We start from the raw sequence: 26,038 nt of genomic DNA on the forward strand, positions 1-26,038 counted from the left end.
GATCAAACTCAGGTTCTCATGCTTGGAGTGCAAACTGTCTACATATCTTCCCACTAAAACAAAGAAACCACTCTTCTCAAATTGCTGATCCTCTGGAAACAAAGACAGCCTTACTTTTCTTTTCCAAACTTGGGCCACGATGTTAGGAGCCGCAGTGAGCGTGACAACATTTGCCATTACAAGATGGCGTGGGCATCCTGCCCTCCCACTAGTAAACAACTATGCAGGTGCAAAAGGCAAAAAGCGCGCCAAAGTCACTGCCCATCCCGGGGCGTATTATGGATAATGAGTGAACAGCCAATCAGAAGTGAACAAGTCACTCTAGGGTGTATATAAGCAGTGCCTTTTCCAGGCTTTGGGTCTTTCCGCTTCTGCTTATACAAGAATAAAGCCTCGCTGTGGTAACCACCCGAACACCGCCTCACGTGACTCTTTCGAGGGCAAAGGGGACACGGAGGGGCTCGGAACACCACATTGTGAAGGGTAGATGAAAATAATGCATGAGAGCATCCACAGCTCCTGGCAATTTCTTAAGAGCAAAAATGAGACCATGGTGGTACAGGCCCTTTTCAATCTCAGCACTTGCAAAGTGGAGGCAGAAGTCAAGATCAATGATGGTACACAGCCAGTTCAAGGGTATCCTGGTCTACAGGAGACTTTCAAGACAAAACTTTTCCAACTGTTGCGATGCCAGGTGTGCATCACCAGGCCCAGCTTCCAGTCAATCTTGAGCTTCCATCAAGGAGCAGTAATACACCTAACTACCAGACACAGCTCTTCCCTCAGGACACAACTCTCACACAAGTATGACAGCAGCAAAGCAGCAGCAAAGTCTTTATTCATGTGAACTGTTAAAAATGACCATCTATACCAGTGTCAAATGAGGGTGGGAGAGGAAGGCAGGGCAGAGCAGGGCAAGGAGGAGGAAGGAATTCCCCTCTACTGGTAATAAAGCTCCAGGTTCATCCCATCGTGGATTTCATCTGAAGGGCAAGTGTTAAGGAACGTGCACTGAGAGCTGACTCTACCTTCTATCTACTCACAGCTGGGTCCTGTGGCTGAACATCCAACCCTAGATGAGGGAATGGACACTCTGATCTAAGAACTCAAACTATAAATAATATTCAGTGGTCCTTAAGACCACCGAGAAGACCAAGCTGTTTGCCACCAAAGCCTGGTATACAGAGTCAGATCTCCAAGCCCACCCTCCCCCCAGCCCCCCACCCCATCACACACACACACAGAACAATACATTTTCTTCAATGTTCATACTCAGGTTGGAGATAGCTCAGCAGTTGAGGAGCACTCAGGGCTGCTCTTCCAGAGACCTGGCTTCAAGTCCCAGAACTCATGTAGTGGTTCCAGGGAATCTGAAACTTTCTTCTGGTCTCTGCTGGCAGCAGACATGCATGAGGGGCACACACATAACTGCAGGCAAAAAATCCAGACCCCCCCTCCCCAAATTACACACACACACACAGTCTCTCTCTCTCTCACACACACACACACAGTCACACTCCACCTTCACCTTCTGTCACACTCAGGTTGGCATTCAGTAATAAGTATTTTGAACCTGAATGTCAAAATCCTTCTGAGTCAAGTTAAATGATTTCACCAACCAACCACCCTCTTCACCAACCAAATAATTCCACAGTTTCCATTTTTTCAGTAGTCACATTAGGGCATATTCTAAGTTAAACATCCCTCTTGGTAAATTTCTGTACAAGTTTCAGTATAGAACCAGAACTCGAGATAAATACGTGGAATCTTTCATGAACGTCAGGAAAAGGATACAATCTCCCAGAGACACGTGGTCCTTGAAAATCGTGTACCTACGGGATAGATAGCTTTCAGAGAGAAGCTGATAAGGGGAGGAGTGTCTTTTGTCCTGAAAACAAGCTGAGCCCTCTTCCGGGTTGCCTGAGGTGCTAGCCCCAACCGAAACCTTCTAGCCTAATATTGACCAGAGCGTACTTACCACTTTTTAAGAACGATCTTATTCCAGCGGGTGCCAGTTTGAGCTGCTATCAGTTTCTTCAAGTCGCCGATGGTGTCATCCGTGCTGGGCACGAAGGAGTTAAGGTAAATGAAAGGAAAAGGTAGACCGAGGAAGATGGTGACAGGCCTCCCCATAAGCGTCATTTAACTGAAATCATCCAACACCAACATCTGCCCCAGAGACCACTAGCAGTCACCCCTCGGTGGATACTTGCACTTAACGCGGACTTTCTTTCCCAGACGGTCGTTGCAAACTACCTCAATCATTGTGGCTGGAGCTACACCGGGTGGAGAGAAACATGAAAAGGAGCAGAGTCAGGCCCAGGTTCTCAAAGCCCCTTCCTGGGTTGAGTTCTCTGGTCACATTTCCCCGAACACCGGACTCAAATCCCCTGCAGCCCCAGTGTACAGTTTCAATTGCGGGGGATCACAGACAGTCACGACTCCTTCCCTTAACTGCGGCAGGCCCAGCCCCAGACTCACCCGGCTTTGCCTCCCGCAACCCCTAGGCTCCCAAGTCTCGGCAGCTTCCCGTGACCTCGGGCCTCTCCGCTTAGCCTTCTCACCTCCAAAATCCTCGAATCTATCGACGACACAACTAGTAGCTCGAACGCTGAACCTTGGCCGGATTTAAGGATGGAAACAGGAAGCGGAAGTGATATAACGGAACCACCGGCCCTTAGGTGCTTCCGGGTTCCGGGCTAGCGAAGATTTGCGATTCTGTTGCGCAGTCTGGAAGAGCTGAGACAAGCTAAGAATGGATTCACAGCCGACGTTAGAACTAGTGTTGGGGACTCCTTCATCGTGGCAGAGACCTAAAGGATCCCAGCGGCGGGGTGATCGATCATTCCCAAGCCAGACAAGCCGCCTACCGCACAATCCCGGCTGCAGGTGTACGGAAATGGAGTCATGCAGGGCCTGTGGCTTTCTTTCATTCAAAGCTCAGCCTCAAACCCTGTGCTTACCTTTCCCCTCTGACTGTAGTGACCGTTTCAAAGGCTGCAGGGGTGCAGACTGCAGTTGATGAAAACTAAGTCGGATCCTGGACGGAGGCCATGATGCGTACCACTCCGCGTGTCTGTGCCCTGCCTGCGAAGATGCTGGAAAAAGCATGCGGGTAAAGATCTTTTGTTTTGGTTTTTAATCTTCAATGAACACCTTGTTCCTGATTACAGAATCGCGAGAGCTGATAGGAGAGGAATCCCTTCTTAAATTCAACCAGTTTCGCCTTTATTGAGCGATTTCTTCTTAGCAAACAGGACTCTCAGCAAGGTAAGCATATATTGACTCAAGAAAAAGAAAAGTACCCAGGGCCTTGTGCTTACCTAATACGATTTATACAAAATTTAATCTTATGCGTAGATAGCAGAAGGCATTCTTGCTTTCTTTTGTGGCTGTGGCCACGCCTCCCTTGCTTGGCAGTCCTGCTGGCTCCTCACCCCCACCTTAGTAATATCTTTCAGTTTCGAATGAAGTCCTGTTCCGCGTCTTTAGTGCTTAGATTTGTTCCAGTCTGTCTCCCCAATGCCTCGTTTCCGTTCCGAAAAGATTTCCCAGGCTCTACCCGACTCCCATATTGGAGAGTGAGCCATCGGCCATAGTATCCGGGCATACAGACAAGACAAGTTGTGGGGTTTTGTTTTTCTTGTTTTGTTTTTTGGGATTTGTTTTAGTGTTGGAGGTCGAACCTAGGGCCTTCTAGCATGCTAGCAGCCAAGGGCTCTCCTACTGAGCTGCACACCCAGCTCCTGGTTTAGCTTTTGTTTCTGTCTCCAGCGATGCTTTTAGGGCCCTGTCCCTGCTCTTAAGTATTCCTCCAGTCCTAAGTCCCCCAGCCTCTCCCTTTACCGCCCGCCCATTCTAAACTTGATCCTATCCCCTATATCGGACCTTGTTCCGCCTAAGCAAGGTTTTACAAGTTTGGTCTTCAGGCCCAACTAGAACCCCTGGTTCTTGAGCCCCTTCCCACACAAGTCACGGTTTATGGGTTTGCTACTCTGTTAACTTTTCCCAGCTCAAGTCATGCCTTCTGGGAATACAGTCTGGTCCCAGGCTGATCTCTGCCTTGGCAACAAGCCTAAACCTTTCCCAACTCAAGCCAAACCTCCGCACGCCACTAGTCTAGACACGCCCCCTGGTCTCTTCCTACTGAAGCCACGCCTTCCCATTGTTGCGGACAGCCTCCAATCAGCTCCTCTGGCCCTGGCCACACCCCCCACTCGGCGGCACTATTTCAAATGCTAGTACTTTGGCCTCGCTCGTAACCCCAGCTTCCTCTCTGTCTCTTTCCTTCTCTCCCAGAGTCCTGCCTTGGGAGTTTTCTGCTTTTTCTCTGCCCCTGGGGCCCCCTGGTCACGCCCCAGGACCACGCCCAGCCCGTCGGAGCCACGCCTTCTAGGCGTGTGGCTTTCCTCAGCCCCGCCCGCACGGCGTCTACCTGCCTCAGCTCGCCACGTCTCTGGGCTCTGGCTACGCCCTGAGCCCCGTCTTGCCAGAGCCACGCCTCCTGGGTGGTCTGCGGACACCCTCGGGGTTTGCTGCTTATACTTAGCTCCACCTCATGGCCACGCCCCCGGAGCGTTCTCACCCTCCAGCCTTCTGGGTTTGCTGTTCGTCTTCGGCCCTGGCCACGCCCCGTGCCCCCTCCTCTCCCAAGCCACATCCAGGTTTTCCGATTCCCAGTTCCACCCGTTAGCCGAACCGGGCAGGGCTAGTCAGCCTCTAGTCTCGGCCTCCTAACGGTCGCCAGGCCGCGCCAGTCCAGTCCCGGGGTCTCAGGCACTTTTCTAGGAAGTAGGGATCCTCGGCCGGCTTCGGAAAGTCGCGCCGGTTCGGCCAGTCCGACCACCTCAGCGCCCTCCAGGGAGCGCGGCCTCGCCGCCACCGGAAACGGAAGCGCGCGACGGCCGGACCATGGCGACGCTGTTTGACCTCCCAGACTTGGTGCTCTTGGAGATCTTCTCTTACCTCCCTGTCCGGGACCGGATCCGCATCTCCAGGTGCAGCCCGGTTCCTCGGGGGAAAGAGCCGGGCATGGGCTCGGCAGGAGATGCGGATCGGGTCCCAGCGGGCCGGGGTCGTTCTAACGGCCAGTCCACTCCTCCAGGGTCTGTCACCGCTGGAAGAGGCTAGTGGATGACCGGTGGCTATGGCGACACGTCGACTTGACGCTCTACACGGTACGCGGGACCCGGGAGCGGTGCGAGGAGAGCCACCCTCCTGCCCCGGGACGGAACCGGGGCCGAGGGGGGGGTGTTTTATTTTGCTTTAGTGTTTGTTTGCTGATGGTTTTATTTATTTTTGACAGTTTCTTGAGGCTTTTATTTTTCTGAGTTTTTGTTGGTGGTGTTTTTTGGGGGGAGGTTTTGTTTTGAGACAGGGTCTCTAGCCCAGACTGGCTTCCAGCTTCCTGTGAAGCTGAAGTTGAGTTTGAATTTATTTTTTTATTTATTGGATATTTTCTTTATTTACATTTCAAATGTTATTCCCTTTCCTGGTTTCCCCTCCAGAAACCCTCTATCCCATTCTCCCTCCCCCACCCACCCACTCCCGACTCCCCGCCCTGGCATTCTCCTTCACTGGACCAAGGGCTTCTCCTCCCATTGATGCCCTACAAGGCCATCCCCTGCTACATATGAGACTGGAGCCATGGGTCCTCCATGTGTGCTCTTCGGTCGGTGGTTTAGTCCCTGGAGCGCTAGGGGGTCTGGTTGGTTGATACTGTTGTCCTTCCTATGGGTTGCAAATCCCTTCAGCTCCTTCAGTCCTTTCTCTAACTCCTCCATTGGGAACCCCGTGCTCAGTCCAATGGTTGGCTGTGAGCATCTGCCTTTGTATTTGTCAAGCTATGGCAGAACCTCTCAGGAGACAGCTATATCAGGCTCCTGACAGCAAGCACTTCTTGGCTTCCACAATAGTGTCTGGGTTTGGTGTCTGTATATGGGATGGATCCCAGGTGGGACAGTCTCCAGACGGCCCCTCCTTCAGTCTCTGCCCTACACTTTGTCTCCATATTTCCTCCTGTATTTTGTTCCCCCTTCTAAGAAGGACTGAAGCATCCACACTTTGGTCTTCCTTCTTCTTGAGCTTCATGTGGTCTGTGAATTGTATCTTGGGTATTCTGAGCTTTTGGGCTAGAGAGATGGCTCAGAAGTTAAGAGGACTGACCTCTCTTCCAGAGACCCTGAGCTTGAATTTCTAATCTACCCCTACTTTGTAAATATTGGTATTGCCAGCATGGGCCCCCATGCCTTGTTTCTGTGATACTGGGAATGGAATTTAGGTTTCTTGGATGCTGGGAAGGCACTCTTCTGACTGAGTCATGTACTGGTTTCCAGCTAACCACCCCCTGCTTCAATCTCCTGAGTGCTGAAATTACAGCTGTAGGCCACTCTGACCTAGGAAGTGTTTAGATTTGTTTGTTTTTCTTGAGGCAAAATTTCTCTGTTGCCCTGGCTGACCTGAAACTCTGCTTCTCCAGTGCTGGGACTAAGGGTGTACACCACTATGCCCTGCTGGTTTGGTTTTTAAGTGAGTTCGTGCTTGGAATTTTCTGCATGTCTATCCTAGCACCAGCCTTTACCTCTTCCTCTGCAATTGTCAGACCTTAGTTTCTCATCCAAGATATGGGGATTTAAAATAGAGCTTGTGGAGCCATTGGTGGTAGAGTGCTTGACTCTGGTGAAGCCCTAGGCTCCATCTCCAGCACCAAGAAAAAAAAGTACCTTCATGTCTGGTGTATTTTAGGGCTTAGCCAGTTGCATAGGGAGATGATTTAGACCAGTGTGTGTGATCTCCAGCATTTAACACATGTGAGCTTATAGCTTTTCAGTTTTCTAAGGTTTTGTTGTTTTGATTCTTGAGATGGGTCTTAGGTGTCTCAAAATAGCTTCCAGCTGGCTGCGTAGCCAAGGATGACAGAAGGTTCTGCTCCTCTTGAGTGCTGGATTACAGGTGTGTGCCACCACGTAGTTCATGTGGTGCCGAGAACCAAATCCACACTGTGTTTCCTAGGCAAGCACTAACCTAACCCAGCCACATCCCCAACCTCTGTATTTTGGTCTTTTGAAACAGCATCTGTCAGTGCAAAAATATAACTGTCAGCTCAGCGTGGATAAGAATTTACTCTGGAGCCAGATATGAGTGACCATGTACCTAGAATACAGAGTTAGGCTTTCTCAAATACGTGTTTAAATGTAACAATTCCATGAGAACATTTTTCCATTATTATTGTTGTTGTTATTGAGACAAGGTTTCTCTGTGTGGCTCTGACTGTCCTGGAGCTCAGTCTGTAGACCAGGTGGGCCTTGAACTCTTGAGTTCCACCTGCGTCTGCCTTCAAGTACTGGGACTAATGGTGTGTGTGCACTAACTCTGCCCAGAAATTTTATAGTAATAGAATAGAGAAAGCTGTAATTTAAGACGCCTTTCAAAAGAGCTAGCCATTTCTCTAGCAACTACACAGAATATGTTTTAAAAAGACATATTTAATATTTTAATATTTTAAATTTAAATTTTAAATTTAAATTTTAATATTTTCTCTGTTAAAAAGTGGTCAAAATTTTTTATACCATAAGACTGGGCCTAGTACAGGCTTGTTACTACAGAGGTTGAGGGAGGAAGATCATAAATTCAAGGCCAGCCTGGGTAATTTAGCTTGGCCCTGCCTTGAAATACAAATAAAGAAAAGGCCCAGAACTGTGACTTGGTGCTGGGATGTTTCCCTGGCCTGTATGAGATCCTGGGTTCATTCTCCAGTGTCTTCAGAAATAAGAGGCTGCTATGAACTGAGGTATAGCTGAGTTCATGTATGTCCTTAAAGGACATGAAGTCCCAGATTCCATCCCAACATAAGCAATGAGTCGCTTGTTCCACCCAGCTTTCCCCCCTCTCTTTTGGGTAAAATGTACATACAATGAAATGTACTGTACTGCTTTGTTGATTGCATCGTTTATTTTTGTGTGCATGCACCTACATGTACATGTTTGTGTATGCATGAGTGCAAATGCATATGTGCACAAGAGCATGGAGAGGCCACAGGTCAGTTTAGGCTATCTTCCCCAGGGTAGATTCTGCCCTATCTCTGTCTTTTCTCTCTCTCTCTCTCTCTCTCTCTCTCACACACACACACACACACACACACACACACCTTTGTACCCATATATGTACATGTAAATTATTTGTTTTCTTTTGTTTGAAACAGGATCTCATTATGTAACCTAAATTTGCTGTGTAGACCAGCCTGGCCTGGGATTTAGAGAGATCCTCTTGTTTCTGTGCTATTCCCCATCCAACCCAAAGGTGTGCACCACAAGCTCGGACTGCCATGTTTGTTTTTGAGACAGGGTCTTCCATTGAACTTGGAGCTTTCCAGTTGACTAGACAGGCTGGCCAGAACTCTGGATCCTCCTGCCTCAACCTCCCCTGTGTGCTGGCTGGGATTAAGGGCATGAGTCTTGATACCCAGCAAAAGAAACTGCTTTGCTCTAGGGAAGGAAGCTCATAGAAGAGCAGAATCCCAGGGAGGCACCAGAACCCAGATCCCAGGCATGTCTGTCATCAGCTAGATGGATCTTCTGGGAGCCCCCATACCTCTCACCCAGTCACCCCAATCTCTGGCTCTTACAGATGCGGCCGAAAGTCATGTGGCACCTCCTGCGCCGGTACATGGCATCCCGGCTCCACTCGTTGCGCATGGGCGGCTACCTGTTCTCTGGCTCTCAGGCCCCACAGCTGTCCCCGGCCTTGATGCGGGCCCTGGGCCAGAAATGCCCCAACCTGAAGCGCCTATGCCTGCACGTGGCTGACCTGAGCATGGTGCCTATCACCAGCCTGCCTAGCACACTGAGGACCCTGGAGCTGCACAGCTGTGAGATCTCGATGATCTGGTTGCAGAAGGAGCAGGACCCCACAGTGCTGCCACTGCTGGAGTGCATCGTGCTGGACCGAGTGCCAGCCTTCCGCGATGAGCACCTGCAGGGCCTTACCCGCTTCCGAGCCCTGCGCTCCCTGGTGCTGGGCGGCACCTACCGGGTCACTGAGACCGGGCTAGATGCCAGCCTGCAGGAGCTCAGCTACCTGCAAAGGCTGGAGGTGCTGGGCTGCACCCTGTCAGCCGACAGCACCCTGCTGGCCATCAGCCGCCACCTCCGAGATGTGCGCAAGATTCGGCTGACCGTTGGGGGCCTCTCAGCCCAGGGCCTGGTCTTCCTGGAGGGAATGCCTGTCCTGGAGAGTTTGTGCTTCCAGGGTCCCCTTATCACCCCAGAAATGCCCACACCCGCTCAGATTGTGTCCTCCTGCCTCACCATGCCTAAGCTCAGAGTGCTTGAGGTGCAAGGGCTGGGCTGGGAGGGCCAGGACGCAGAGAAAGTCCTGTGCAGGGGCCTGCCCCACTGCATAGTTATCGTCAGGGCTTGTCCCAAAGAATCCATGGATTGGTGGATGTGAGGGCATCACCCATCCATCTCTGGAACCTAGCTTAGCTTTGAAAGGGACCTTCCAAGCAAACTGAATCCTGTAAATTAATCAGGCATGAGGGAACTGGAGGGCTCAAGGAGAGGAAGCTAGGCCTTGGGGCTTCCTGAGCTGGGCTTATCTGTAATCTGGGTGACCTCAGACTTGTCATCCAGCCTCTGGAAGGCCCAGTTCACACATTTAGGAATATGCATCATAGCTACCTCATGATTCATTTTGAAATCTTTACCACCTCCCCATGTACCCCCACTTTTTTCCAAATACCTGGGATCAAAACCATGGCCTTAGGCATGTTAGACAGGCACTGCTGTGCGCCTGAGCCACACTGGAGCCCAGGGAAGCCTTAACAGACCCAGAAGAGCCTTATAGAGGGCTCATTTTCAGGAATGGTCAGGAGCAGGTGAATGGGTTCAGGGCTCTGAGATCGGCCTGGTTTTCCACCTATAGTTGAGAGACATGGAGGTCGGGCAGGGAGCCGTGGAGAGACATGGAGGTGGGGCAGGGAGCCGTGGAGAGACATGGAGGTCGGGCAGGGAGCCGTGCTGTTGGATTGTCCTAGTTTTCTAAGAGGTTCTCAATCACTTACTGTATTTTGTATCCTGCCTTTTTCAAGTTTTCTACAGCATATAATATTTTACTATTAAAGAATGTTTTTCAAAGTGTGCTGCACTTACTTAACAAGGGTTGTTCCTCCCCAGCGCCCGTTATCCACAGGCAGTTGTTAGTATTTATTTACTTAACATTCGTTTTGTGTTTGTCTGTGTGTGCGCTGAAGCTTGTGTGACGACTAGAGGATGGTTGTGGGCATCGGGGCTTTCTATCCTGTGGGTCCTGGGGGATCAAACTTCAGCGCTCAGGCTTGGTGACAAGTGCCTGTGCCCACTGAGCCATCCTGCCACGCTGTTGGCTGTTTCTTAGATGGGAGCTTCATGTAATGAATGTGATCTTGACATATATTGGAAGTTGAAAATAACTTTCTTTTTTTTGTTGTTTTTGTTTTTGTTTTTTTGTTAGTTTTTTTTTTTTTTTTTTTTTTCCGAGACAGGGTTTCTCTGTGTAGCCCTGGCTGTCCTGGAACTCACTCTGTAGACCAGGCTGGCCTCGAACTCAGAAATCCGCCTGCCTCTGCCTCCTGAGTGCTGGGATGAAAGGCGTGCACCACCACCACCGCCTGGCTTTTGAGAATAACTTTCAACTCCTAATTTTCCTGCCTCTACTTCCCAAGTGCCTGAGTTTTTGATGTACACCACCACTCCTTACTTACGGGATGCTAAGGATGGAACCCAGGGCTTTGAGCATACCAAGCAAATGCTCTACCCCCTGAGCAACCTACCTTTCTAGGTACCAGGCTGCACAGTGAACAAAGGGAAGACCCCGCAGCTCCAAGTGTAGATGGCAGGGAACTAAAGAGGTAAGCACATTTGTGAGCCAGACATGGCACAGACCTGGTCAGAATATCCAGGAGGTGAAGGAGTCTCAAGTTTATAGTCAGCCTGGGTTACAGTAGAGTGAGACCCCGTTTCCAAAACAAAAACACAAACACGTCCCTGGGATCATTTCAGAGCCTCTCAGGTGTTGAGCCAGGGTTATTACATAGGATATAGACACTTGGTGGTCTGAGAGATGGGGGCAGGGCCTGGCATTGGGGCTCAGTGTGAACTGGTGCCTCTTCCTGTTTTGAATAGGAACAGTTTGATCATGCAGGTGCCAGATGCTTGGTGATACTGAGTGTTGCATCACTTTGATCTGAGGGGGGCAGTGCACATCTGTGGTCTCTCCACCTGCTGTGGGTGAACCCCCCAGGGGGGTGTGCAGATTACTGAGCTGGAGATGCTCAGTTCCTTATTCCAAGTTTACCGGTCAGAAGGGATGTTTCTTGCCTTAGAACACAAAGCTTTCATGTGAGCCTTCAAAGGGACTTCAGAGTCATTCAGGTGACCAATTCACATGAGACATGACATTTTTTTTATTTCTACCACGTGGAACTTTAGGGGACACATTCCTCCTAAGGTTATCTGTTGAAGTGTTTAAACCCAGAGGTAATTACGTTAGATGTAAGTGTTGGGAGGGATGGGGCAAAAGGCCAGGGCCCTCATGAATGAGATCAGTGCCCCTCTCTCCATCAGTGCTTCTGAGTGGGGCTGGGGCTGTGAAGAGTACTTGCACAAACATTAGGTCCTGGGTTCAAATCCCTAGCACTCAGAGAAAGCCAGGTGAGGCTATGCCTTGGCCCTAGCACTGTGGGTGGAGACAGGGAGATTGTTGGGCTAGCCTAGCTCCTGTTTCCATGAGAGACCTGGTTGGTCTCAAGAGAACAGGTCAGAAAGTGACAGAGCAGCATGTCTCCACATGTCTCAGCATGTACACATGGGTTCAGTCCTCTTCACATAATTAAAATTTGCTTCCAACACCCTTTCGAATCCCACTATGTAATCGTGTGAGGACACAGGAACGACATGTAACCTGTGATGTCTTCAGCAACACCACACCTACAGCTTGATCTTAGACTGAAGCTTCCACGATTGTTACCACTACATTTCTGGGTTGGTTGGAGAGGGGTGGGGTGGTCTGTTAGTGCAGCCATGCATGTGACAATGCTTGTGGAGCACCCACTGATCCTCTTAGTTTAATTTTTCTGAGACAAGGTCTCTCGACGTAGCCCTACACTGTTGTGGAACTATGATTCTCAACCTTCTTAATGCTGCAACCCATTAATAGTTTCCCATGTTCTGGTGACCTCCAACTATAAAATTATTTTTTTTGTTGCTACTTCATAACTATAATATTACTACTGATATGAATTGTATCTCATTTCCAGTGGTCTTAGATGACCTCTGTAAAAGGGTTGTTCGACCCCCAAAGGAGTTGAGACCTATAGATTGAGAACCACTGATGTAGGCCAAGCTGACCTTGAACTATTCTGCTTCCCCTGTGCTGGGATTAAAGGTATGTGCCACCATGCTTGGCCAATATTTATTTTTTTTGTAAGTGTGTGTGTGTGTGTGTGTGTGTGTGTGAGAGAGAGAGAGAGAGAGAGAGAGAGAGAGAGAGAGAGAGAGAGAGAGAGAGAGATTAGTCACATGGGCCACAATACCTGTGGAGGTTGGAGGACTACTTATGTGAGCCAGTGCTTGCCTTTCAGCCTGTGGGTTCTGAGGTCTAACTTGAACATCAGTCTTGGTGGCAGGTGCCTTTACCCACTGAGCCATCTCCCTGCCTGACCTCAGCAGTTCTAGTTTCCCAGGAAGCTTTGTGAGACTGTGTCACTCCTCTGCTTCATGCCTTGTTTTTTTTTTTTTTTTTTTTTTTTTGAGCCAGGATCTCACTGGAGCTCTGTCTGTGCACTTCATACTTTAACAGCTTTCTGTCCTGCTTGACTTACTCAAACCCCAAACCCTCACACTGAGAACAGAGGGCAACTCATCTCTTGTCTCTGCGCCTTGAAATTCGTGTTTTTTTTTCTTTCTCAACTCTTTCAGCATTTTGCTGGGGTGAAGTGGAGAGGTCTGCAGCTGTAGGGGTGGGTCCTGGAGACATAGCTCCAAGCTACTGCCAGCAGTATAATATCTAACAAAATAAACTTCCAACCAAAATTAGTCAAAAGAGACGGGGAAGGGCACGTCATACTCATCAAAGGAAAATCCACCAAGATGGTATCTAAATTCTGATCATCTGTGCCTCAAACACAAGGGCACCTATATTAGTAAACATTTCTAAAGCTTAAGTCACATGTTGAGCCCCACACATTAATAGGAGACTTCAACACCTGACTCATCATCCAGACAAAAACTAAACAGAAATAATTTTACCAAGAGCTGTTAGTATGACTCAAATTCTATATATCTACAGAACATTTCATCCAAACATAAAAGAATATACGTTCTCAGCACTTCATGGAACCTCCAAAACTTTCTCCAAAATACAGTGTCACAAAGCAAGTATAACAAGTCTAACAAAATTGAAATAACCCCCTGCATCCTATTAGATCACTATAGATTAAAGGTGGATTTCAACAAGAACAGAAATAACAGCCTTACAAACTCATGGAAACAACAACTGTCTACTGAATAACCACTGGGTCAAAGCAAAAATAAATAAATTAAAAAAAAAAAAGACTTTCTAGAATTCAATGAAAACAAGTATAACATACCCAAACTTATGGGATATAGTGAAACCAGTGCTAAAAGGAAAGATCATTGCACTGAAGGCCTTCATAAAGAAAATAGAGACTCTCATACCAGGAACTTCACAGCATAGCTGAAAGCTCTAGAACAATGAGGTTCACCCAAGAGGAGTAGGTGGCAGGAAGTTATCCAACTCAGGGCTGAAATCAATAAAATAGAAGTGAAGAGAATGATACAAAGTGAAACAAAGAGTTGATTCTTTGAGAAAATTAACAAGATAGACAAACCCTTATCCAAACTAACTAAAAGGCTAAGAGAGAAAATCCAAATTAACAAAATCAGAAACAAAAAAGGGGACATAACAACAGACACCAAGAAAATCCAAAGAATCAGTAGGTCATACTTCAAAAACCTGTACTCCACAAAATTGGAAAGTTTAAAAGAAATGGACAGTTTTCTTGGTAGATAACACTACCAAGATTGGATAAAGAATTTAAATAGACCTATAATTCCCAAGAAAACAGAAGCAGTCAGTAAAAGTGTCCCAACTGAAAAAAGAAGCCCAGGGCCAAATGATTTTAGTGCTGAGTTCTACCTAACTTTCAAGCAAGAGCTAATACCAATACTCAAATTATTCCACAGAATAGAAATGGAACATTGCCAAAGTCATTTATGAGGCTACAGCCATACAAAAACTCAACAAAAAGAATCATGTGCCAATTTCCTTCATGAACATTGATGCAAAAATACTCAATAAAATATAATCTGAATCCAAGAAAACATCAAAAAGATCATTCATTATGATCAAGTAGGCTTCATCCCAGAGATGCAGGGATGGAAACATGGAAATTGGTCAATGTAATCTCTTTACTATATAAACAAACTGAAAGAAAAACAATACATGATCATCTCATTAGATAGTGAAAAAACATTTGACAAAATTCAGCAGCCCTAAATGACAAAAGTCTTCAAGAGATCAAGTATATAAAGGATAAAGGCAATATATAGCAAGCCTATAGCCAACATCAAATTAGATACTGGGTCTCAGGGTTATCCAGCTTCTGGTTCCTGGCCCTGTAGATAGTGTAAAGAGTGGGCTCCCTCTCATGGCATGGGTCTCAAACTGGACCAGTCATTGGCTGGCCACTTCCATAATTTCTGGGTCCCTGGCACATGTTGTAGATAGAACAAACTGTAGGTCAAAGGTTTTGTGGCTGGGTTAATGAGTCGGGTGTTGAAGTCTCCTACTATTAATGTGTGGGGCTCAACATGTGATTTAAGCCCATCAAATGGAGAGATACTTGAAGCAATTCCACTAAAATCAGGAAGAAGACAAGGCTATCCACTCTCTCCATATTTATTCAATACATTAATTGAAGCTCTAGCTGAAAGACTAAGGTAGAGGAGGAGATAACAATATAACAATAAGCAGGCTGAGAAAGAAAACAGGAAAACAGCACCCTTCACAATAGTGGGGAATAATATAAAATATCTTGGTATAACTCTAATGAAGCAAGTGAAAGTTCTGTATGATAAGAACTTCAAATCTTTGACGAAAGAAATTGAAGATCTCAGAAGATGGAAAAATATCCCATGCTCATAGATCAGTAGGATTATCATAGTAAAGATGGCCATTTTACCAAAAGCAATCTACAGATTTAATGCAACCCCAACCAAAATTCCAACACAATTCTTTACAGACCTTGAAAGAACAATGCTCTACTTCATATGGAAAAACAAAAACCCAGGATTGCTAAAACAATCTTGTACAATAAAAGAACTTCTGGAGGTATCACCATCTCTGATTTCAAGCTGTACTACAGAGCAACTGTGATTAAAAACTGCATGGTACTGGCATAAAAACCATTAGCTGGGTGGTGGAGGCACATGTGGTTAATCCATGTATACAATGGAGTATTACTTAGCTGTTAAAAACAAAATTTGCAGGCAAATGGAAAGAATTAGAAAAAAAAATCGTCCTGAGCGAGATAACCCAGACCCAGAAAGACGAACAGGATAGGTACTCACTTATGATTGGATAGTAGATGTGAGGTAAAGGGTAACCATGCTACAGTCCAGGAATCTAGAGAATCTAAGTAACAAGGAAGGCTCAAGGGCGTATGAATGAATCTCCCTGGGAAGGAGAAATAGAATAGATGTCACGGGAGACTGGGGGTGGGTGGGTATGGGAACAGGAGGGGATCGAGTTGAGGGGGGATGGAAGGAGAGAGTACTGGGAGAGGCAACTGGAATTGGGGTGCGGATCTTGGGAATGACCTAGAAACCTAGTGCAATGGAAACTTCAGGCATCTATGAGGGTGACCCTAGATAAGACTCTTAGTAACACGTAGTAGAATTGTGTTTAGGGTAAGCATTAGGATGAATAATTGTTTTCTAAAAAATACTTTGACCTTGAAGACATCATTGTAGAAAACTGATGGTTTTCTGTTATCTATGGAGTTGTTTTCTGAAGGAGCTTACAGCCTTTGTGTGGCTTTGGTCACAAGACGGTCCTGGTACACCTGGAGGGTCTTGCATTATTGGGTACTGCAAACAGTGCACAATAAGGACTTAAACTGCAGGGTGGGATGTTTTCCTTCATGAAACATGTGGATTAGATTAGGGGCTTTGGTAGGAAAAACTTGCTTTATCCCCCCCCCCCCAAAACAACTTTTGTGTAATGGTCAACAGATATGCTTCCGCACGGCTGTTTGAGGTTCAGTTAATTGAAGCTCGACCTCCTTGCTGCCTCAGAGCCTGATTACTTTGAGTGACTTAGAAAAATGACACTAATGGGGGATATGGAGCCTGAACTGGCCATCTCCTGTAACCAGGCAAGACTTCCAGCAGAGGGATTGGGGCACCAACCCAGCCACAAAACCTTCGACCTACAGTTTGTTCTATCTACAACATGTGCCAGGGACCCAGAAATTATGGGACTGGCTAGCCAATGACTGGTCCAGTTTGAGACCCATGCCATGAGACGGAGCCCACATTTTATACTACCTACAGGACCAGGGACCAGAAGCCGGATAGCCCAGGGACCCAGGATAGAACCAAATAGGACTGGCAAAAAAAAAAAAAAAAAAAAAAAAAAAGTCAATAATATTTTACTATACTCATAGATGGTGCCTACTTGGTGCCTAGCCCAATTGTTGTCAGAGAGGCTTCATCCAGCAACTGATGTAAACTGATGGCCCACAGCCAAACATTAGGTGGGACTCTGATAATATGGCAGAAGAGGGGGAGGAAGGAAGAATAGAAGGGTCAAGGACACCAAAGAAAACCCACAGAATAAACTAACCTAGTCTTACAGGGACTCACAGAGACTGAGATGACAATCAGGGAGCCTGCACGGGTCTGACCTAGGCCCTCTGCATATATGTTATGGTTGTGTAGCTTGGTCTTCTTGTGGGACTCCTAACAGTGGGAGTGGGAGCTGTCTCTGGCTCCTTTTACCACCTTAGGGACCCCTTTCCTCCTCCTGGGTTGCCTTGTCCACCCTTAATACTAAGTAAGGGTGTTGCTTAGTCTTAACTGCAACTTGATCTGCCATGTTTGGTTGCTATTCAGACAAGGCATGCCCTTGTCTGAAGAAAAATGGAGGAGGAGTAGGTGGAGGAGGAGTAGGTGGAGGAGGGGTGGGAACTGCATTTGGGATCTAATATATGAGAGAATACATTTTTAAAATTCTTAGGAGTACAGTGGTATAGTGCACGCAGAGACATTCCTTCTAAAGTGAAAGGTGAGTTGATGCACCTGTCCTTTCCCACCACCAAGAAAGGAACACAACTTTTGTTAAGTGGGCCTGTCTGGGATTGTGAGCCTGCACATTCCTCACTTGGATGTGTTACTCAGGTCCATTCACCAAGTGACTCAGAAAGCTGCTTTGTGTGGGGCCTGGAGCAAGCGAAGGCTCTTCAGCAGGTCCTGTGCAGGCTGCTCTACCACCTGGACCATATGATCCAGCAGACCCAATGGTACTGACGTGTCAGTGGCAGATAAGGATGCTGTTTGGAGCCTTTGGCACTATAGGTGAATCATAGAAAACAACTTTGGGATTTTGGGACAAGGCTCTACCGTCATCTGTAGACAGCTATTTGCCCTTTGAGAGACAGCTCTTAGTCTGATATTTGGCTGTAGTAGAAACTGAAGATTTGACAATTGACCAAGTTACCTTGCAACCTGAGCAGCCCATCACAAGCTGGGTGTTTTCTGATCTACGGAGTCATAAAGCAGGACGTGCACAGCACCAATCTGTTATTAAATGGAGGTAGTATATATATGATAGGGCCCAAATAGGGCCCCAAGGCACATGGGTCCTGGCCAGCAGGGCATTAAACAGGGCTCCAGGGAGGTCACCTGAAAGAGAAGATGGGGGACAAGGGAACACAAAGAATGGTGATCTATCTATAGGCAGATCAAATCGCAATTTTTACTTTTTCACACAGAGGTTATATACACAAAAAGATAGGATGTGGGGGAAGGGGATGACACAGGAACGTAAGTGTTCAGGGGGAGTACAGATATCTTTCAGAAAAGAGTATCAGCTGGGTAAAACTTAAGGGAACAGGTCACTATGACTCCATCTATGATACACTTGTCCTTATCTAAGTTGGTACTATCCATCAAGGTTACTTATTTACAAGGTCTATGATGACCCAGGCTGGCAAATTTCCACCAAAGCTGCTTGTTTACAACATCTTAGGCAAAGAAGCAGAATGGTGGGCTCACGATCATGGAATCCACTGGTTTTCACCATGTTTCCCACCATCCTGAAGCAACTGGCCTCAGAGAAAGGAGGAACAGCCCTTTGAAGACACAGTTACAACACCAATTAGGTGGCAGCAGCGTGGAGGGATGGGCAGGGGTCTCCAGAAGGAGGTATGTGCTTTGGATCAACATCCAGTATATAATATGGTGTCTCCCATAGCCAAGAACCATGATTCCAGTAATCAGGAGGAGAAGGGATCTAGGAATCAATCTAGGAAGAAAAGGGAATAATCCTGCTCACTTGGTGACCCACTAGAAGAGATTTTGTTTCTTGTTCCCACAACTTTCAAGTTCTGCTGGCCTACAAGTTTTGGTTCCAGGGGGTGGGGGACAATCATGCCGGGAGCCACAATAAACATTCCATTGAACTGGAAGTTCTGAGTTCCCTCTGGCCACCTTGTCTTCAGATGAACTTAACAGGCTAAGAAAGGAATAACAGTGTTAGGGGTAATGGATCCAAATTATTACAGGAAAACCGGGTGGTTTCTCCACAGTGGAGGTAAGAAAGATTATGTCTGTGGTACAGGAGATCCTTTAGGGCGTGGGTCTCAAACTTCCTAATCTTGTGATACTTTGATGCTGTTCCTCATGTCGTGGTGACCCCAACCATGAAATTATTCCATTTCTACTTTATAAGTGTAATTTTGCTATACTGTTATGAATAGTAATGTAAATATCTGATATGCAGGATATCTGATGTACAATGCCTAGTGAAAGGGTCATTCCATCCCTTTCGACCACAGTTTGAGAACCACTGTTTTAGGAAGTCTCTTGGTGCTGCCAAGTCCTGCGATTAAAGTCAATGGGAAACTACGGTAGCCCTCCAGGCAGGATGACAAAGAGCACACACTTACAGGAATGAAGGTGTGGTTCACTCCAGGAAAAGAGCTGTTGAGGTGTTTGCCGAGGTTGGAGGAAGTACAGACTGAGCAGCAGGAAGGTAGTTAGCTCAGGCCATGGAACCAGTTGCAGAAACAAGGACTGTAACTGACATGAGTGTTTCTGTTATATTTTCTTTAAAATGCATTTGTAATGCCAGGTGGTGCACACTTTTAATCACAGCACTCAGGAGGCAGAGGCAGGGGGATTTCTGTGAGTTTGAGGCCAGCCTGGTCTACAGAGTGAGTTCCAGGATAGCCAGGGCTATATAAAGAAATCCTTTCTCAAAAAATTCTAAAAAAATAAAATAAAGACTAAAAAAGCATTTGTACAGTTATTTGTGTTTTCTTTTTTCTCGATCATAGTATGCAGCATTAAGAGTGGTTGTCATATTTAACTTGAGATACTAAAAGAATGTCTCTCAAGGAACAGTATCATCTATTCTAAATTTATAATGTGTTTGTAGTTACACAAGGGCTAGTTACATCATTTTTAGGTATAATTATGACCTGGTTGTTTCCATTTGGGAAATTAATTATTAATTCAGTCAGCAGGTTGAATCAATGTGGGATTAGCTGGGAATAGTGTGGTACACATGTACAATCCCAGCACTTATGAGGTAAGGCAGGAGGATTACAAGTTTGGGATCAGTCTGGCTTACATATGAAGATCATGTTTATGGGAAGGCCCTTGCCAAAAATAAGGGTAAACTTCCAGAATATTAACTATAAATTTGTTGTCTGGAGATGAAAGGAGGACTTCATATATACTATACAAAGCATGTGTTCTAGCCTGGAGCTGTACCACACAGCAAACTCAGACCCTGCAAAAGAGCTACTGCATAGCACACTCCTCAGTACAGATTCACAGCGTGCAGGTGACAGGTCCGTTCCGTTTGCGGTTTATTGTTGAGTTGGTTTGAGATGACAGTTACTCTGGCTAGAATATGAACCACAGAAAGAGCCATCGGGTGGCACAGGCCTTACAGGACAAACCCTAATGTTTCAATCATCTGAACAGTCATCAGAAATGCACAAAATTGGATCACTGAGGCTGAAACCTGCTAGTGCTGATCTTGGTGTCTGCACCCATGGTATCCAGGAATTGCTAGATATGATTTGCAACACAAGAGAACATTATGTTAGCCATGTTCATTGTGATTAAATTCCAGAGGTGTTTCTGTTTCTACAGTATGAGTACACAGAAGGACAAATCTCAAAGAAGGTTTATTGTCAGTCTCACTGTTGCTTGACTCATCAATGCAGTCTGGTTGTTGCCAGTCTGTAGAGTAGATCTAAAAAGGAAAAAAAAGATTCAGGGTTCTATCTCTACACTGCATGATAGTACAGGAGTTTCCATTCTCAGTGTAAGACTTTGATGACTGTGAAACAGGCATTTCCCACTTCTGGTACTCACTCATCCTTTCTTTACTCACCTCCCTTTGTACTCTCATTTTTTTTTTTTTTATCTGCAAAGACCACTCACTTTGTGCAAAGAAAGCACAACGTGGCCGGGCGGTGGTGGCGCGGCGCACACCTTTAATCCCAGCACTTGGGAGGCAGAGGCAGGCGGATTTCTGAGTTCGAGGCCAGCCTGGTCTACAGAGTGAGTTCCAGGACAGCCAGGACTACACAGAGAAACCCTGTCTCAAAAAAAAAAAAAACAACAAACAAACAAACAAACAAAAAAACAACAACAAAAAGAAGGTCCTATTCCTGTCAGGATATTATTTCATGATGTGGCCATGATTTGCATATACTCAGCACTCATTTTTTCTTGGTTATAAACCACCATGTTTATTAAAGGCTGAACAATACGTAGAAAACACTGAGTTTACAACCTTCCTTACCGTCATCATCTCCGCTATGAGATCACAGCGAATGTAAAGAATTTAGCAGAATGACAACTTTTCCATGGTACATACAACAGTTTCTCCGCTGTAAAATTTTACGTATTTAACAAGTCCTCAGCAAGTAGGGCTTTCATATTTGTGACATCACATGGCTCCAGGGTGGTATTACATGTTACTGCACTTTAATGACATTCCAATGGCTCTCACGTGTTTCTTAAATTCATGGGCATCTTGAGAACAAAAGAGCTTTCATGTCTTTCAGGTAAGCTGGTTTGAAGGCTGACCCACACTTCACATTAATAAGGCTTCTCACCAGGGTAAATTCCATCATGATGATTAAGATGTGGAGAATTCTTGAAGGGCTTTTGACATTCTCTCCAATCAAAGGGTTTCTGTTCAGACTAATTTATTAAATGTTCAGTTAGTTGATAAAACATGTTGTAAATTTTTCCACTTTTTTTTTGGTTTTTGTTTGTTTGTTTGTTTGTTTTGTTTTTCGAGACAAGGTTTCTCTGTGTAGCCCTGGCTGTCCTGGAACTCATTCTGTAGACCAGGCTGGCCTCGAACTCAGAAATCCACCTGCCTCTGCCTCCCAAGTGCTGGGATTAAAGGCGTGCGCCACCACTGCCCTGCGGTTTTTGGTTTTTGAAGACAGGGTTTCTCTGTGTATCCCTGGCCGTCTTGGAACTCACTTTGTAGACCAGGCTGGCCTCGAACTCAGAAAGCCACCTGCCTCTGCCTCCCAAGTGCACCAACACTGCCCAGCCTTTTTCTACATTCTTAATACTTAGCGGAAACCTCTCTATCATGAATCTGTGCATGGTGATAGAGGTTTGAGGATATTGTGGAAGCTTCCTCACATTCCTTACATTTGTAGGGCTTCTCACCTGTGTGAGGCCTTACATGTGCAGCTAGGCTAGAAGAAACAGTGAAGTCTTCCCACAGAACTTACATTTATAAGTTTCATCCCAGTGTGAAGGTGAATGTGCTTATTCCGGCGTGCAGAACTTCTAAAAGACTTTCCACATACCTTGCAATCAAAGGGTTTCTCTACCATATGAGTTTTAAAATGTTCATCCAATAGGTAACACTTTTGTAGGCTTTGCCACATTCCCTACATTCATAAGGTTTCTCTGCACTGTGACTTCTTCCATGTTTCCATAGGTAAGAGGAAGTGTGGGGAGGTTTCCCACAGGGATCACAGTTCTAAGGTTTTTCTCCAGTGTTTTCTTAGATGCTTATAAAGGTAGGAGGATGCATGGAAGGCTTTCCTACATTCTTTACATAGATGGGGTTTCTCTCCAGGATGAATTCTCAGATGTTCCGTCATATTTGAAGAAATTGTGAAGGATCTCCCACATAACTTATGTTAGACGTCCTGCATGTGTTTGTACATGTGTAGGAAATCCTGAGCACTTAGTAAAAGCTTTTCCACATTTCTTACATTTATAGGGTTTCTCTCCAGGATGAATTCTGAAATGTTCAGTTAGACTTGAAGAAGTAGTAAAGGATTTTTTTTTTACATATTTTATATTCATAAGGTTTCTCCCCAGTGTGGGTTCACATGTGACTATTAAGATTTGAAGAGTACCCAAAAACCTTTCCACAAACCCTGGGGGTCATATTAAAGTCTCCTACAAGCTGATTTTGTGAGGATGCATCTATGTAGAAACTCTGAAGCTGAAACTTTCAGTTATGGTCTAATTTTCCATTCCCCTGTACTCAATTTATCCAAAGGATTATTCAATTGTATTTTTGTAGATTTTACATTGAGAGATCAATAAATCTATTGCTCATACCATTGGTGCATATTTTAGTTGAACACATATAAACATGTCTATTGACAGTTATTTTTTGCTTTATCAGACATTAGATAGGCTTCTGAAACATGTAAGCCCATCCATGTACTTGGAAAATCAAGTTTCTTTCTTCCTATTTTTCTTCCTTTCTTTCGAGTGGTTAGGGTTTTTTGTTTGTTTGTTTGTTTGTCTATTTGTTTTGTCTTATACAATTCTCTATTTTTTTACTCACTCACTTTACATCCTGCTCACTGGTTCTCTCCCAGTCACCTCCTCCCACAATCCTTCCCCCATTCCTCTTCCCTTCTCCTCTGAGTGGGTCAGGGACCCCCTGGGTATTCCCCCACCCTGGCACTTCAAGTCTTTGTGATGAAGCCCAAACTTTTAAGCAAGAATTGACAATATTCACCATATTCAGAATAATTATCAAAGACAGATTTCTCTTGCAAACGATAATGCCATTTCTCTTAATAGTTCTCATTTGCATTGATTCTCTACCCATGATTTCCCAATTCTTTCATGCTAAGCATGTTATAAAATTGTTTTAAAGAGCCAGGAAGATGGCTTAGCAGATAAAATGCCTGCCATGCAAGCCTGACAACTGATGATTAATGCCACAAAACTGATTCAGTAGCATGCATCTGTAATCGCAGAGCTTTAAGATGGAAGGCAGAAACTAGAGACTGGTCAGAAGCTCGTGCACTAGCAGACACAAGAGAGCTGCTGTCTCAACATGGCTAAAGAGAATCGACTCCTGACTTCAGCAAGAGGGAGGGCTGTGGCATACATTTCCCCTGGCATACTTGTACCAGTGTGCATGAGTATGTGCATACAGAGAGAGAGAGAGAGAGAGAGAGAGAGAGAGAGAGAGAGAGAGAGAGAGAGAACACATAAATTAATTGCTTTAAAAATTTGATGTCTAATTACACATGTGGAAATGTGTTCTTGGGAACCTTGAAGGATTTGGTTTCATATTCTCATATCGAGGGTCTCTGTTTTATGACGCTACTCCCCACCTACACCATCCTGAGTAAGTGCTACTTATCTTTACAGTGGAACCTATAGTCTTTGCAGAGTGTGGAAACTAAGAAACATCCTTGGTTGATCTTACCATTTGCACCACGTTGGAAGTTTGTTCCCTAGAAGTAGTTTGCATTTTCCATTCTAAAAACAAACAACCATGATAACAAAATGAAGGTTCAGAACTGAGAGATGTGGTGCAGGAGTAGAAAGCAACCAGTGTGCCAGTGTGTCAGGATAGTGGCAGGAGACTGAAGAAGGATGACTGAGTTCAAGGCCAGCCAGGCTACAGTGTGTGAGCCTACCAAAATAAATAGATAAAATATAAAAAAGAAGAAACTAAATCTTGATCATTTTAATTAGGTTAAAGCTTGGCAAGGGTAGAATTATGAGTCATAGTTTTAAACAGTTTATTACAAATGCTTCTTCCCCTGGTTCCCTTTTTTCCCTCCAGAAGACAGGGTTTCTCTGTGTAGCCCTGGCTGTCCTGGGGCTCTGTAGACCAGGCTTACCTTGAACTCAAGAGATCTCTGCCTACCCTTGCCTCCTGAGTGCTGGGATTAAAGGTGTACAACACCACTGCCCAACTACAAGTCACTTTTTAAAAATGAAAACTGATGGTAAACAAGAACATTATCAAGGATGATGTGGAGGAAATATCTTTACATAGCATAGGACAAAATTGTTAAAAAAAAAAAAAAGAAAAAGAAAGAAAGAAAGAAAGAAAGAAAAAGAAAGAAAAGAAAGAAAGAAAGAAAGAAACTTAACAGGGCATTTTGTGGGATCACAGAAAAGTCTGTGCAAGGTGTTAGAAATCCAGAATTCCTTCTGAGATAAAGACTGGCATCTTCTGAGGTCAACTCTATCGTTGAAAGTTTCATTATAGGACTGAAGATATATCTTAGTAGCAAGAGTGTTTACCTAAGCAAGCTCAAGGTTCAATTCCCAATACTGAAAAGAAAAAAAAAAACTTTCATTATGGCTTGGCACAATGGTACACACCAACACCACCAGTACCCATAAGGTAAAGGCAGAAATATGTGGGGGCCAGCCTGGGCTATGCATTGCAGCCCTAAATTAAAGGGGAGGGAAAAGAAAAACACACAACAACAACTTTATTCTACTTCCAGACTTCAGGAACTTCCTGATCACAATTATTTCCCATGAATACTCACCCTGGAAACCTCTGCCCACTGTCTGTAAATCTTTCTCCAGCCAGGAGATCAGACTGGGTTTGATGACCTCACATCCTACACATAGGGAAAAAATGTAGTCATGGAAGTGGTTCATTCTGCAGAAAAAGTAATGATAAATTTAGGACCCCCCCTCTCCCTTTGTGTGTTTGCATGCACATAATGTGTATGTTGGTGTTATGTATGCATGTGAACATGTGTCAGGTGTCTTCCTTGATAACTCTCCACCTTTGATACTGAGGCAGGGTTTCTTGCTGTACACAGAGCTCATCACTCCAGCCAGCGTAGTGCTACAACTTCCCAGATCCGTCTCTGTCTTCTGAGTGCTGGGGATTACAAGCAGCCACTATGCCTGCCCACTTTTCACCTGAGTTTTTGGGATCCAAACTACAGTCCTCATGATGGTACAGGCAAGTGCTTATCCACTGAGCCATCTCCCTATCCCTGATGTGTTTTGTTTAGACAAGGTCTCTCCCTGGAACTTGGGACTCCTGTTTAAGACTAGGTTGGCTAACCAGTGAACCCCTGAGATCCTCTTGTTTCCACATTCCAAGCGCTGGGATTAGAAGTGTATGCCAGCAATCCAGTTTTTTGTTTTTAAATCTGAGATGGCCTCACAGTATATCTCTGGCTGGCTAGAGCTTGCTGTGTAGCTCAGGATGGCCTCAGATTCGCAGAGCTTCTGACCATGCCTTCCAAGTGCTGAGATTAAAGGCATCAATCACTACACTTCTCTGGCACCACAGTTTTTTGAGACACACATGTACCTGGAGCTCACTAATTCAGATAGACTGGCCAAGGAGGCCCCCAAGGATCCTCCAATTTCCCCCTCCCCACCGCAGAAACTACAGGTGCAGCCGGTATACCTGACCTTCTAAACAGTACTAAGGATCTGAACTCAGACCCTCAATGCTTGCTTGTGAA

The 26,038-nt window shown here is 45.6% G+C and overlaps 3 protein-coding genes across 12 annotated transcripts in view; 1 reads left to right on the forward strand and 2 right to left on the reverse strand.

Moving 5' to 3' along the window:
* Positions 1–807: 807 nt before the first annotated feature.
* On the reverse strand, positions 808–2,703 carry Ubl5 (ubiquitin like 5). 2 transcript variants are annotated; one of them, XM_034510234.2, is made up of 5 exons: positions 2,565–2,703; positions 2,210–2,276; positions 1,979–2,062; positions 1,795–1,832; positions 808–983 (listed from the first exon to the last, which is right to left on the reverse strand). In XM_034510234.2, the coding sequence occupies exons 2-5, from the start codon at positions 2,263–2,265 to the stop codon at positions 940–942; spliced, it is 222 nt and encodes a 73-aa protein (XP_034366125.1). In that variant the 5' UTR covers positions 2,266–2,276; positions 2,565–2,703; the 3' UTR covers positions 808–939. The 2 variants fall into 2 exon arrangements, with proteins under 2 accessions (XP_034366125.1, XP_076795921.1); XM_076939806.1 differs by having other exon boundaries at positions 2,482–2,622.
* A 394-nt stretch (positions 2,704–3,097) lies between these two features.
* On the forward strand, positions 3,098–10,133 carry Fbxl12 (F-box and leucine rich repeat protein 12). 3 transcript variants are annotated; one of them, XM_034510232.2, is made up of 3 exons: positions 3,098–3,270; positions 5,105–5,177; positions 8,626–10,133. In XM_034510232.2, exon 3 carries the CDS (start codon positions 8,626–8,628, stop codon positions 9,445–9,447), a length of 822 nt encoding a protein of 273 aa, XP_034366123.1. In that variant the 5' UTR covers positions 3,098–3,270; positions 5,105–5,177; the 3' UTR covers positions 9,448–10,133. The 3 variants fall into 3 exon arrangements, with proteins under 3 accessions (XP_034366123.1, XP_034366124.1, XP_076795920.1); XM_076939805.1 differs by lacking the exon at positions 3,098–3,270 and adding an exon at positions 4,862–4,997; XM_034510233.2 differs by lacking the exon at positions 5,105–5,177.
* A 10,002-nt stretch (positions 10,134–20,135) lies between these two features.
* The window catches only part of LOC117713910 (zinc finger protein 426-like), a 38,485-nt gene continuing 32,582 nt past the window's right edge, over positions 20,136–26,038 (reverse strand). For all 7 annotated transcript variants that reach the window (XR_013112369.1, XR_004607476.2, XR_013112372.1 and 4 more), the window contains 2 exons: positions 25,097–25,171; positions 20,136–20,544 (listed from right to left, as the gene is read on the reverse strand). Coding sequence is in view for 1 of the 7 variants with exons in the window: in XM_076939804.1 (XP_076795919.1) it covers positions 20,507–20,544; positions 25,097–25,171 (113 nt within the window). In the remaining 6 variants the exon portion in view is untranslated. The remainder of the gene's footprint in view (positions 20,545–25,096; positions 25,172–26,038) is intronic.

The sequence above is a fragment of the Arvicanthis niloticus genome, chromosome 8 (genome assembly GCF_011762505.2).
Source record: "Arvicanthis niloticus isolate mArvNil1 chromosome 8, mArvNil1.pat.X, whole genome shotgun sequence".
NCBI classification, from domain to species: Eukaryota; Metazoa; Chordata; class Mammalia; order Rodentia; family Muridae; genus Arvicanthis; species Arvicanthis niloticus.

What these genes read in the sequence shown, in the direction of transcription:
- Ubl5 (XM_034510234.2), bottom strand. Translation starts at nt 2,265, where the DNA reads ATGATTGAGGTAGTTTGCAACGACCGTCTGGGAAAGAAAGTCCGCGTT. An exon ending in AAGATCGTTCTTAAAAAGTG is followed by an intron (nt 1,833 to 1,978) that starts GTAAGTACGCTC and finishes TCTATCCCGTAG; the next exon opens with GTACACGATTTTCAAGGACC. An exon ending in CCACGTGTCTCTGGGAGATT is followed by an intron (nt 984 to 1,794) that starts GTATCCTTTTCC and finishes CTTGCCCTTCAG; the next exon opens with ATGAAATCCACGATGGGATG.
- Fbxl12 (XM_076939805.1), top strand. Translation starts at nt 4,912, where the DNA reads ATGGCGACGCTGTTTGACCTCCCAGACTTGGTGCTCTTGGAGATCTTC. An exon ending in GACCGGATCCGCATCTCCAG is followed by an intron (nt 4,998 to 5,104) that starts GTGCAGCCCGGT and finishes CCACTCCTCCAG; the next exon opens with GGTCTGTCACCGCTGGAAGA. An exon ending in TCGACTTGACGCTCTACACG is followed by an intron (nt 5,178 to 8,625) that starts GTACGCGGGACC and finishes TGGCTCTTACAG; the next exon opens with ATGCGGCCGAAAGTCATGTG.